Source organism: Bombus vosnesenskii, unplaced genomic scaffold (assembly GCF_011952255.1).
Source record: "Bombus vosnesenskii isolate JDL3184/JDL3185 unplaced genomic scaffold, Bvos_JDL3184-5_v1.1 scf7180000013319, whole genome shotgun sequence".
In the NCBI taxonomy this organism is placed as follows: Eukaryota; Metazoa; Arthropoda; class Insecta; order Hymenoptera; family Apidae; genus Bombus; species Bombus vosnesenskii.
This window is the reverse complement of record NW_022882964.1, coordinates 937,271-951,790: the sequence shown is the minus strand read 5'-3', so window position 1 is coordinate 951,790 and position 14,520 is coordinate 937,271. Positions and strand designations below refer to the sequence as shown.

At 34.5% G+C, this 14,520-nt stretch overlaps 2 protein-coding genes across 3 annotated transcripts in view; one reads left to right on the top strand and one right to left on the bottom strand.

Moving 5' to 3' along the window:
* The first annotated feature begins 1,355 nt into the window (after window positions 1–1,355).
* LOC117235645 (protein unc-93 homolog A) lies at window positions 1,356–8,949 on the top strand. Its single transcript, XM_033497875.1, has 8 exons — window positions 1,356–1,639; window positions 4,797–5,171; window positions 5,678–6,102; window positions 6,518–6,723; window positions 7,369–7,760; window positions 7,922–8,054; window positions 8,324–8,461; window positions 8,516–8,949. Exons 2-8 carry the CDS (start codon window positions 4,980–4,982, stop codon window positions 8,734–8,736), a joined length of 1,707 nt encoding a protein of 568 aa, XP_033353766.1. The 5' UTR covers window positions 1,356–1,639; window positions 4,797–4,979; the 3' UTR covers window positions 8,737–8,949.
* A 2,327-nt stretch (window positions 8,950–11,276) lies between these two features.
* LOC117235644 (proline dehydrogenase 1, mitochondrial) overlaps window positions 11,277–14,520 on the bottom strand; it is a 41,533-nt gene continuing 38,289 nt past the window's right edge. The window contains exon 11 of one of the 2 annotated variants that reach the window (XM_033497874.1): window positions 11,277–14,182. In XM_033497874.1, the coding sequence (XP_033353765.1) occupies window positions 13,977–14,182 (206 nt within the window). In that variant the 3' untranslated portion in view covers window positions 11,277–13,976. The remainder of the gene's footprint in view (window positions 14,183–14,520) is intronic. The other variant, XM_033497871.1, reaches the window with a different exon arrangement.

Here is a 14,520-nt window from a genome sequence, read left to right as displayed (position 1 = left end):
TGTAACAAATAATAAAAAAGACAAATTATCGTTATAAGGTGGATCTGATAAAGCGATTTGAACGACGATACTCGAATGTGCATCGTGTCGCTAAAAAGAAATATTATAAAATAGACGTCGTCGTTACAGCGTGGACGATTCGAGGGAAAATCGAAGATCGCGGAGAAGTTTAACGCTTGACAGTGTTAATTCAATTAATGTGCGAATAGTATCAGATTTTCCTAACGATTTGCCTGGTTTGCGTTCACTCGATGTTGCGGTTTCTCGCGTTAATGTGGTTATCGATCATCGCTGCGATACACAACGGAAGTGATATAAATACATGGTGAACGATGAGAAAAGAATATCCCATAAAATATATCGGAATTTTTCTCCTTTAAAAAATTATTCCTAGCAATCCGTATCGGATGGATGTTGCAAAATTGCTTACTCGCGTTCGTTAAAAGTAGAAAATAAGCATCGCTGTAACTTGACCAAGCAAGCTCCGTTCGAACGAATTTCGATTGTTAACTTTCGACTTTAAAAAATATTCCAATCCAAATATTCCAATTAAAAATTTCTTCGAAACAGATGGATTTTAAATTAATCCAAAGATGAGATCGAAATTCTCGTCGTTCGAACGCTCCGTTTAGAAACGCGGGATATTGTCTATTCCGAATTGCTCGAATCAAACGGTAAAAATCATTGCTGCAACGTGGATGATTTAAAGAACCGAGTACGCCATAAATTGCTCCTTTAAACGATATTCGCGATCATCTCGACCAATTTGCACCAAAATGAAACGTCCGTTCGAGATATTTAAAATACGGTAGAATTTCATTTTCAGGATTCCATTGGAGAGATAAAGATCGTACTTGAAGCGTTTGAAATTATTCAAATTAATATACGAAAGAATATTCGACGTAATGTCTTCGAAATCAAATTTCGAAAAATTTGAAGATCGCGCGAAATTGAGAATATACTTAACAAAATTTGTCTTGTTCCAAGGGCCCATTGGAGGAGCGATCGAGGATTTCCGATCGTGTTGGTTAAAAGTGGAAGATAAAAATTCGAAATTGTTGTAACGATAAGATGATTTCAAGAATTCGAGTAGACCATAGGCCGTTCCTTTAAAAACTAATCGCTACAGTTTGAACCAGTTTTCGTGGAGATTGGATTTCTTACGCAGCGTTGCTGAAAAAGATAACGAATTGCAACAATTAATATAACGTCGATCCGATAAAGTATACTAAAAGAATCGTGGCATCGAGCAAACGATATTGAAAATAATCTCAGCCGATTTCCGATAAACTCGAATACGTGTCCTCGAAACATTTGAGTTTAAATTCTAAAAATTAATCGTCTACTCGGTTTGAAGAGTGAAGTGAAAACCTGGGACAACTGGATATTCGATAAAACATTTTTATGGAGAAAATCAAGCGGACGATCAAAGTATATGTGTTGGAAGGAGACGAGTTGGTTTACGGACTGGTTTTCTGGTTTTATAGTGGAAAAATATTGATAGTTGGTGTTTCGTATTAGCAATTGTACGGTGGTTCGAGGATCGAGCATGAGTTTGACGGTGGTCCAGCTGCTAATCGGTTTGTAGGTGAAGGACCATGGCGAACGCTGGTCGATGGAGCAACACGTCCGTGGAAAAGTAAGTGTTGCGTGATTTTTTCAATTTCTTTCCTTCCTTCTTTTTCTCCGTTTTCATTGTACGAAATTTTCACAGCCATACGAAGGTATTATCGAATGATACGAAATTTAACACAGGGCAGAGTTGCGAGGTATCGATGGCTGTAAGCTTTTCCCTCGTATCTTGGAGCGGAGTCGGCAGAAATCAAAATTCGAAGAACGAGCTTCTGGACGAATGGAACTCGATACAGAGAGCGAAGTTAATTTCCTGAAATTCAACGATAACAATTGGTCATTTTCAAGGATAGAAATGTTGCGATTTGTAGGAAAAATTGTCGTTCAGGACCGACCAATTATTTCATTGGTAGATTTTTCGGTCTAAATGATTAATAAAGTTAAAAAAAAATCACTCGGATGTCAGAAGACGCATCCCTGTTCAAATTAGACTTTCACGTACATCACGAGTAAAATAAATAATATCTTCTTGGTCTGTGCATTGGACGTGTGCTCGGCCTTCGCCTTTTTGTAACATCGGTAGAGTCAGCGGCTCGTCTCTGGCCCATTTTATTTTCGAGAAGCAGCTTCAAGGCCGCATCTCTATCACCATTTTCCTTTTTCCTGCTTTGAAATTTCGGATGTCTTTCTGAAAAAGTAGAACAAACGTCTTCTCATTTAACTTCTGTTGCAAACTGATCCAACTTACAGATGAAAAAACATATTTCGTTTGCGCTGATCCGATTGTTTGGTACTGAACGACAGTTGGATAGTCGGTACTGTACGACAAACGCGTCGTATATACAGTACAAAGAAAATGACAAAACTAGCAATTACACTTGATCGTTATATTCGTTTGTTTATTCGAATAAAAATGGCAATATGTATCTGGTGAAAATATCAAATTTTTATTTTTTTAAGCAAACGGTTGGTTCCACTATACGTGTAAATCAGGTCTAATCGATAGACTGCAGATTTTTATGCGATTTGATATTTCCACGAACGTAGCTAAAAAAGGTGAAATTTATATACAGCCTTTTTCTAATATTTTACTTTCCATTTAAACATTACCACGATCGCTGCTTTACTTTGGGTATTTTATATATTCTTACGTGTTATATGCATTCTGTACGTTTTTACAGTTTTATATTTTCCATAAATGAACAAACGCGCGGATTCTACTTATCGATACACGGTACAGTAGATAATTCACCGTTCCAATATTTCTGTAGCTTCCGAAGCGTCACTTCCTACGGCGAATATAACGATGTTGTTCCTTGCTGTGTCGCGACGATGAAAACATAACTTTCCAAACGTGCTTGATGCCAACCTACGAAGAACTTATCTCTGTTACTATCTGCAATGATTATTTTGCTAATAGTAATTGTAATGTAACGTAAAAGTAACGTTTGCTGATAACAATATTTTGTAACTTCCCTGTCAGATGAATAATCATACATTGCACGCTCCTTGAAAAGCGTAGAAATATATCTCGTTCAAATCCTTCGTTGACATCGAGATCCAAAATAATTTACTGTTCGATTCGTCGCTTGTTAAACAAAATATATATGCCACTGTTGTACGTACTTAAACGCACAGAAAACAGATTTATCGAACCACGTAATTTACATTGTTTTGCATTTTTGATCTAACGATCCATCGATCGACGCGTCATCACGATTCGTCGAAATCCTTCCACAGACCGATATATCAAGGTCAACGCGGATACGCTCATTATACCAACAGTTCCTTCGTTGTAAGTTCTCGTTCAAGGTTCCGTTAGCAGCTACGGCATTTCTATCTCCGTTCGTTTCATCTTTGCCTCGTCTCTCTGTTCTCTTCCCATCCCTTACATAATTGACGAGTCTGCACTCCAAGAATTGCCAGATAAATCATGCAAAATCCCGCAGTGTATCGCCATAAAACGAGAAACGTGAAACGACTGATCGTTTTATAAACGAACATCTGCACCGACCTGTACGACATTAAGACGTATATTGATTCTCTTAACCAAAAATCTAATCGAATTATTTAAAACAAATATGTCTTTTAAAAAATACCTTTTAATATATAGTAAATCGTATTAATACTCGAACACTTCATGAAATCTCAGCTAACTAACTTGTCGTTTCTTATTTTAGGAGAGGTATGTGTATAATTTCACGACCTCTGTTTTATTTTATCTCTTTCCGTCTTGTTTCATCTCGCTCCATCTTGTTTCATCTTGTTTCATCTCGCTCCATCTTGTTTCATCTTGTTTTATCTTACTTCATCTCGATTCATCTCGCTTCATCTTGTTTCATCTTGCTTCAATTTCTTACGAATATACCGTGTATTTTGCACGAAACATCATGAAATTCGTATACTTTGCGCATAAAAGCATATACTTTGTGGTATTTGCTAGAGTTGATCGTATTGTCAAGCCTATTGCGCGTTTGGGGCGACTACTTACGCTATCTGTACTATTTTCTTTTCTATCAGATATGTATTAACAAGTGTTTTGTATTTTCTACGTACGTGTTCCAGTTGGTTTTATATTTCACCCGTACAACCGTGATAATCGTGTCCCATTACGCTACTGATACAATTTTAAAGGGTTTCGTATATGATATGTTTCGTAGATAATATGCTGATAATATTCAAATACCATTGTGACTGCATTTTGCCTGGTCGTAAAGCGCTTCATTCGTAAAACGACAGAATTAAAGTCTTCGAAGATATCATAACGTAACGAAAGACAATTTCATCGTGATTAATTTGTCATGCGAATTATTCTGAATTTATGAAATAATAATATCAAGTTTAACGTAAGAGCGAAACTTAATCGACCTACGATTTACTATTTTTTGCAATTCCTCTTACCATATACAGTTTCGTACAACACGCATAATGCATTCGTAAGATAAATTGGCTGAACGTTCGAATACTTTCGTTCAAATCCCGACATACCCGACATACCAGTTGCTAGAAGGCAAGTTTCCACATACCCTTAATTTCCAATTCAGTGCCATTTTATCAAGGTCTGTAGGTTTCTACAGTTCTACAGTTGTAAATTTTCCTAGTCGTACAAACGTACGTACTACTGAATGATACGAAACTTGATATGTTCTTGCTGTGGCAGATAGAACGGTGTGCGAATACCTTTTGTAGCCACTGTTACTCAACGAGATTTTCTATCGTTTCAGGTGCAGGTAACCAGCGGGTGAACAAATGGAAGGCGGAAGAGCAAAAAAGGAATTCCAACGATGGTAACGGTCGCGTGTTTCCTTGGCAATGATTCTCTAGAGAATCGAAAACGTGTCGATGCGATTTTAAAGAGATAAATCGAACGGAGTAAAGTGAAAAAACGGACGAGATATCGCGCGATCATGGGCTCGCTGCCAAATCTTCACGAGTTGTCCAAGGACAAACTCGAAAGTCCTGCTTATAGACCGGCTCCGATCGGTGGTTTGGGACCCATACGACTGCCAGCTCAGCCTCCGCCTTTAGCACACACACATAGACGCGCTAGAAGCAGTGGACACCATCATGCCTTGTGGGACAACGATGCTATGCTAGAGGTAAATACGTAACAACGTATTAAAAACGTATCTGAAAATCGTACAGGATATACAAAATGTGACGGATGAAAAGAGAGTGTTTGCGTTTCGTCCCGGGACTACCGGTGAACTCATCGGTAAGGCTATGCCCGGTAGTCCCTGCCTTAGACGTAGAGGGAGTCTCGTTAGGTGCGGTATTTGTATCATTCGCCCGTATATTCGACCGCTAGCGAGATAGACAGACTCGTCGTAGCCCTCTGGTGTTGGCGGTTGGTACCCGCGGATCGCCCGGGAAGTGTTGCGCCGCGTTGATGCCTCGACCTGTCGGCGTCCTGTTGATACCGATCTGCTACAAAAATATAACGACGATATATCGTTTTCTTGATAGTTGATGATAATTGTCCTCTTGTCCTATCCTCGGTAAATATAATTTTCACGCCCTCCTGCTCTAAAACCAGTGTCCCTACTATGCTTGACAACACGCATCGGTTGCGCGGTTTATTTATTATTAAAATTCTGATTTACAGCATATGGCAGCATATTCTCCCATCTCCTGTCGGTCAACGAGGACATCGGCATTATCGTGGCGTCGACGAGACTCGATGAATTCATCGGCAGGAGCGTCGTCCGTTCGTCGATTGATCGCCGCCGTAAGGGCAGCTCCTTCCGGTCCTAGACCACCGAAGAAAGCCATTTTGAGGCACTGTGCTGCTCTTCTGTTAGGACACGCGAGCTGTTCAGCCGCTACGCTGCCGATATTCCCATTACAAGCCGGCCTCGGCACCTTTAATCCTCAACTAGGACCGATGTTGCTCGCTCTACTTTACGCAATCGCGACGATTACAAGTTGCTTCGCGCCAATCCTCGTACAGAGATTCGGGACGAACCTCGCCATAAGCTCTAGTCACGTGGCTACCACTATTTTCGTGGGATTGCATTTATATCCAAAGTGGTACATATAGTAGAATAAATCCTGGTAGATAGCATAGAAATGTAGTTTCGAAACACTGCGGATTTTTATGCATTTATTTATATTGGCAAATATATATCGATGGCGCAAGAGTACACAGAATACGCGTAACATGGAAAAATGATGTAAAATATCAAGATATATAATTAATGTTTATCGTTTTTGGTGGATAAAACAGCTCTTTACGTAAATTCCATTTTTTAAAAATCATATTCATAAAGATATGAATTTGCATAAATATCCATGGTCCAGTCACGTCATAACATTGTAGGAAACGTTATTATTTTATATATTTTATTATAAGTAAGGTAGTGCAATAGAATAGAATAGAAGAGGTAGATCGAGGTAGATATATAAATAAACAAATAATATATATATTTTATTTGTTTGTTAATAGGTACATATTATTACCTAGTTACGCGATGCTCGGTGCTTGTATGAGTCCAAATTTCATAGCAAGAGTTTCACATGTAAATGCTTCAGCGACGAGTTTAGCTCTGGTGTGCGTCGATCCCGAGGATCCTGACGAAACAAGACGCGAGTGCCTTCTAAGAAGACTTAATCGAGGAATCAAATTAGCAGAAGACATAGGTCTCGCACTGGGTATGGATATTATCCAAATTAAATATATATTATACAAGACTTTTCTATACTAGTCGTGCAACTATATGGTGTATATTGAAACGCACCAACTTAAAGATACCATAGCATCGTGTATTTAGAATCTATGTAAGGTAATCAATTCGATACATCGTATCACTAACGGCGAATGTCCAAAATGAATAAATATTTTCTTTTCTTCTCATACGTATAAGACCAGCTAGATAATATCACGGAATATCTGTTTTATTGTACAATGACTGAAGGTATGTCTTCTTCGAATCGATTTTTAAGCAGATTTCAAGGTCGTCAGTACCTTTCTTTTAATGGAATTTTTTTATACACCAATCGATGAGCTTTTTTTAATCTCTATATAAAAGTGTTAAAGTACTTGTGCCCAAAAACATATTTACATAGTTTAAAAGATATTTCAACGATAATTTTATAAAACTCTGCATATGAAAAGCAAGGAAAAGCGGAATGCGATAGTTTCGTGTCTTCCAAATTATGTGCTCCTTGAAATAATTTAGCTTTCCCCTGAAAAGTGTCTTCGTACAACAATAAATAAAATAAGACAGATATCCGGTTATTCCATTTAGCTGAGCTGCTGTACTACGATTAAATCTAAGTAAAATTTTATATTTTTAGGTTGTTTAATCGCTGCCATACTTGTAAAATTAACAGACTTGGTACCTCTTAATACAATAAGCAGTGAGATAAATGACAAGTGTGGAGCAGAGTACTGTCCAGAAGAAATTTATCTATATAATAGCACAATTAATTTACCTACATTATCATCTGGTACATCACAAATATTGGTCAGCATATGGCTGGGTCTTGCTGTATTAGGATTAGGTATATCGTGCGCTTTTCTCGACTCTCGAATGAAGGAACCACAGAGTGTAAATGAAAAGCACAGCATTCAAAATATTCTGCAATCTGTGAAAGCTGCGTTCCTAGATCCTAAATTACAGTTAGCTGCACCATTGACACTTTTCATCGGACTTGAACAGGGTTTCATCTATGCTGATTTTATAGAAGCGAGTATAATATATATATCTCAATTTTTTGTTTCAACTTCGTTTATAATATTGCTTGAAAATTGTCACGGAACACTGTTACTTTATTATCGTTATTTATATAAAATATATTTATATATTACATTACGATACATGGTGAATATTTAATTATTTCTTAACAGGCATACGTAGTCTGCGCCCTGGGAGGAGCTAGCACAGTAACGATCAGTTTTTTAGCGCTAGCTTCCTTGCAAGCTCTTGCTGATGTCACCCTATCAATGTTACTACGACATATTAAAAGATATTTCGTCGTAGGTGAGTAATATGTTATAATTAAATTGCAGATCTTTGCGCAAATTCATATTTCTGTGATTATGACTAGAACCAAAGATCGAATAATCGTAGAATAAGTGGAAAACGAAGCAGAGATTCGTTTCGTAATAAAAAGATTACTTTGAAAATTTTATGTATCTTTGCGTATCATGTACGATCTCCGCATTATTATGCATCTAAACTTCTGGCAAATGCGTAAAAATCCATCTTATTGTTATAGTAAACTGTATTCATGATATTTTGTTCAACAGTTGTAGGATTTGTATTCCATGCATGTTTACTGCTGGTCTTGATCACCTGGAGACCATCTGGCGATGACCCAGCACTTTTTCACGTTATATCTGCTGCCTGGGGAGTCTGCAACTCTATTTGGGAAACTCTAATATACAGTAAGTTTTTTATTACATAACGTAAGTATCGATATTATCTTATTCAATTTTTAGCTCTGGTAATGGGTTTATACCCAAACTCTTGGCAAGGACCTCTATCGACGTCCCTCTTCTGGAAATGGCTTGGTCTTGCACTTACTCTTGGTTTACACGGACTGGTCTGCACACGACTTAGAGTACTTGGTCTTTCCGTTGTGCTAATTCTCTCAGTGCTTCCTTACGCATGGTTAGAGATTAGACTGGCCAAAAGAGGGAAAAGTTTGGCACCATTGTGACTGGGAGATCCAACTACCAATGATCATGGATCAAATATCAAAACAGAGGCACGTTATAGAGATTGAGATAAGTTCGTTCCATTCGGCTTAAGAAGGACAAGAAGACACAACAGAAACAGAAATCCTTTCATAGAACAAGCTGCGACTATGACAAAATTGCGCACGCGACGAAGAGCAAACAGCGTTGTTTTTACTTGTAATACTAAACAAAGTGTAAACGCGAAAGATACTGAGCCTCAGCCTTCTTCTTCGACTGCAGATAATCATAGAGCGAGTATCACAAATGAGGAAAGCAGTGTTCTTCCTGTCTCTTAAGGCTAAACCTTTTGGAAGTTTGCAATATCTTTCATTTAAATTTTATAATCTGAGCTAAAGGAACGATTCTGAATTTTACAAATTTAACTATTTTCTTGCGTGTTTTTTTTTTTTTTGTTTAAGCGTTTTACAATTTGAACTCTGTAATATAACCATAAAATTTAACTATAATTTGCAATAGAGATGAATGTATGATGAGTTTTTATACATGCAGATATTCTTTTATACAGAACGTTTAAAATATATTATATGTTCCTACAAAGGATTATTATAGTTTTATATGTAACACAAAAATTAAGGAAAACACAAGAAAAATTAATAAGAATATATTCATCAAAAAGGTAATCAAAAAACTTGAAAAAAGGGAAAATTTACACCTTACATTTTCCAATTTAAGTTAAAATCTGGGTACATTTCAATCATTTCACAAGATGTATTAATAACGAATAATAATGAATCTGTGTACCTAGTTAAATTGTATTTCAAATACAATGTATCAAATACTGGGTAAATTAAAGTCTTTCTTCAAGCTGAATGGAACGAAGAGCATATTATACATGAAATTTTTCATGCAGCAAAAGATATAAGTAAATAAATACTTTTGCGGACAATTTCTTAATCCGCCACGGTACGATCGATAAACCGGCATCGTACAAGACTGAGCGATAGCAGAATATAAATAATTAACGATCGAATATACTAATCATAGTAGTATCTTTCTGACAAATCATTATAACTGACGTTTAACCGTCGAAACGTACCTGATGTCTTTCAAAAAAAACCAAATTAATTTTAATCTTGCGAAAATAGAAAAAAAGGAGATTGTAAACCACGTCTGCCCTGTGTCACAGAATCGAAATGAAAATCTAGCTATAAGATACTTGAACGTAAGTACAGCTATAACATAGTTCGATTCTAATTCTACTACAATTAATACCAAAGTTTATCATTCACACGAGAAAATAAATTAACATAACAATTCGTTGTACAAATGAAACGTTTTTTTTTTTTTATTAAAAAGGAATATCTTAATTTAGAAAAAAAGAAAAAAATAATGCTTCAACGAAAAAGCCAATACTACTCTATTTATCAAGCTAAAGCATAAAGTATCACTGATTATGAACTTCAAAGGGAATCGAATAATCCTAAGTCAATAATTAATTAATTAATAACATTAAAAAGATAAATGTTAATGAAACCTTTTTCCAACATACAAAATTTCTCCTATTTTTCTGTATTATAAAAATGTTATTTGTTACTTCGCTAATTATATTTGAAAGGATGAAATTGTAGCACACGTGATCCATTCTGTCCTGTACATAACGACCAAATAAGTGTAATACGTAAAATGCTCGATATTTATCGTATTTTTTACCACGTTATCTTTCAACGTATTCACCATATCATGAATGTACATTTAGTTACGCTTCTTATAGGTATCTTTTCTGTATAAAAGCTATAACTTGTATAATTCCATGAAATAATACAGAGTTGCATTTTATTGATAAATTTTAAACTAAGGACATTGTAATATTGATATATGAGAGGAACTTTAAATACAAATTAACACATGTTATCTTGAATAATTGTTACAAAAGTAAAACATCGACACATGTTTGATGGTAATTTAGCAGATAGGTATTTATATGAGAATATTTCATAATTTATAAAATTAAGAAGAGACACGAATAGCCGGACTATTTGTAAGTTTACCATGAAAGATTTTCAAGCGCAAAGTCGCTTTTCTTGTTGCCATAATTTCCGATTGTATGACTGATAATTTGTATTAATTCATGCATAACGCATTCAAACCAAAACATAACCAAATTAATTCATATAATAGTATCATATTTGTATGTATACCGATATATTTTGCAATCTTGAAATAAATTATATAATTAATTAAGAATCCGTATAAGCAGAGATATTAGAACAAAAGAACACTTTGGAAAGTGTTGAAAAAATACAAAGGAAAGAGATTTGTTAATTGTTGCAAAACTAGGACAAGAAACGCTACTTCCAAAACCAGTGAGAAATTCAATATAAAAATCTTTAGCAATAAATTTGCTCATTTTGATTCAAATAAGAATTCCTAAATATTTGAACCGAACTTATGTTACGGTGAATACTATAATAGAAGAAAACAAATGGAAGCGAAACGTATCCTGTCCTAGTATACAAGTATGGATTTAGAAATGGTACTGGAGAGGCATATATTAACTGTATTTCGTGAAATAATAAATATTATCTTATTTTATATCGATCGATGTTTTAATCAATCTTCTTCTTTGACAGGCTTATAATCCCAAAACAAAATTTCGATTTATATACACATATGTATATGTATGTAATAAAGTCTCTCTCCGAATGAAGGTAAATTGCATAAGAACATTATTAGAGAGAATATTATTTCTGCTTTTTAGATTACATTTATGTGAGCTACACATAAATAGATGCTAACAACATTGACTGTTAAAAACGACATAGTAAACACTATATTGTATTACTTTCATCATAAATATATTATTCACACACACAGGTAGGTATTTTTCATAATATTCAGCCAAGAGAAAGTATTTTTTATAAGTTCGTTCTGGCAGTAGAATGCATATCCTTGGTAATGAACGTTACTTCGTATAATTATGTATTGACTCGTGCAATATGTATCACACACGAGGATAATAACTATATCTTCACTTTCTTCACTACTCATCCCTTTTATTAGTCTCGTGTCATTGCCCCGTATAAATTCTACTTCAATGGTGATGACAAATGCGACCCATCGTGACATTATAGCTTTATACTTATAGCATACAAGTTTCTTTAATAACATTAACTATCTAAATTATTGTCATCATCACGAGACATATAGAAATTAATTAATGTATCGACGTGACAGTCGAACACTAAAATATAACAAATAGAATTATACCTAAGTCACTCGCATCCAACATACCATTAGCCACATAAAAACATTTAGCTATAGCATGTATAACTTTAACAATGCCCCTTTATTCATCGATTCAATTTCTTCCTCTTAGGTGTGTAAATATAACATGGTTTCTTCGAGACTTTTTGCTTAATCTCAATTAAAAGAACTGCCACACCTTAAAGAAATAACTGTCCTACAAAACATAATACTTCTCTTAAATGTTTGGAAAATACAGACTACATATACACAGTTTCGAACGCAATTACGACACAAGCGTAATGAACACAAGAGATCATGAAAAATTGTACGTTCGTATATATCATAAAAATGAGAGATAGGATCTGTTGAAAACAGACGTAAAGTTTAGCAAAAAGGAGATGCTACAGGGCAAAAACATACTATTTTGATCTCTACAAAAAAATACTGATGAGGAAATATTGAAGTGTTATTCAACTGCGTGGAAAATTATCCACCACATGTCGAATTATTTTCATTGCTAGCGACGATTATGTTTCGTTCGAACGTTGAAATTTTATGGAACAAAAAAATTTACTACTCAATTTGTGCGAACGCTATTATACGTTCTTTTTTATAAATAAATTCGAACTGAGCGAAAGCACAGGATTCGTCATTTGACATGTAAAACAATGAATTGAAACTCGACAAAAATTTATTGTTTATAAATTATAAAGCTTTCTTGGTATTTAGTTTTCTTAAAAAGAAAGTTGATTAAGAATTGTGTATAAGCTATATCAATGTTCATGAATATTATTATCTCGTCTGCTGAGAAAAGTAATATTAGGCTGAACCATAACGAATTAAAAACTTATACAACGTCATTAATTATTTATATATTTTGCTTCAATTCCAAGTTCCGCAGTTCATCGCTATTTCGGCCCAATATCACTTAACTTTCTTTCAACATGCGTAGTAATTGCACAAATAAAATGGCTCTTACATCATTGTTCATTCGTACCAGAAACTTAACAAAATCTCGCCAAATATTTCCAAATATTTACTTATTAACAAATTACGGGAGCTATTTTTTTCTAAATAATGTACAAACACTTTGTGATCAAATAGAAAACATTTATGACTCGTAATTTGCCAATGCTAGCAACTTTGGTAATATCCTGGTTCCTGGTAACTACGCATAAAATATTACGGAACTATATAGTAGCGAATGTTTATCCCACGCGAGTATTTTAACTTAATTAAATACAGCACATGCTATATTATTTTCATTTGATGATTGTTCTATACTTTCATATGGAGAATCGTACATATATATGTATATATGTAACATCAAATGAATAATAATGTATGTCAACATATATTCAAACACATTCGCTATAAATAATCGTGCACACACGCACTACGAGATTCTTAAATAAAATATAAAATACAGGACTATAATATGTTTCAGGCAAAAAAGACATATCTTGTTTCGGTTTGCAATTTATCGATTGAGCTTTAAAAACTACTCTGTAGAAACTTATAAAAAAAGCAAATATTAAAGGTCTTTACAAATGAGATTGTTCGATACTAATATCTCAAGTATCTTTCTCAATTTGTGTTTTGCTTTTTTTATAAAAAAATCATTATTAAAAATGTACATATTCAATATAACATATACACGATTATGTGATATTGAACATGATATTTATTAATAAAGCGTAAAATGTGCTCCCTATTTATAAAAGTAATAACGCGTCGTTGAGAAGAGCCTTCTTCTTTCAATTAATATAAACATAACGAGCAATGAACATAGTTCTACCATATGGTGCGATATTGAGCAGTTTTGCACTTGATAGTACTCACACTAAGGCAATTTTGTATAATGAATAACACTGCATATTTCTTCCAGTCACTCTCACGCGCGTGCGTTTGTTCTGCATACCACAAAAGTCTTTTTTTTTCTTTTGAATAATTTACAATCACTACTTAAATTTGATATTTAAAATCTGTCTGTGCAAATAAAACGACCAGCTGCTCAGACGGGAGTATAATTTCCCTTCGGTTTGTAAAATATCTTCCCAGTCACGAGACGCCTCATAATTTCGGACAACAGCAGGCGTTTCTCTTTCTTGATTTTCTTAAGTATGCCTCGGTTCTCTTGTGCACGCCGAGACAAATATGGTAATACTTCCTTCACTGGACCGTAAGGGATATATTTGTATGCTGAGTATCCAGACTGACCTAAAATTTAAGTTTTATTATTAAACATTTAAAATTTATAATATTAATAATATTTTATTCTGGAGAGTTAGAAAAGCTTTCTTAAATCTTTATTATTAAAGACTGCAGATTTTTATATAAATTCATACTTTTATGGATACAATTGGAAATATATAACGTAAGCAAACATTTGTTTCAATTTTTAAATATTATAAGTAGAGTCGATACCCATTATATAAAGATTATACTTTAGACATGTTACATATTTTTGCATATTATATGCATTCTGTACACTATTATGCCTTAAACATTTTCAATGAATGTATAAATATCGACAGTCCATTAAGTACAGAAGAAAT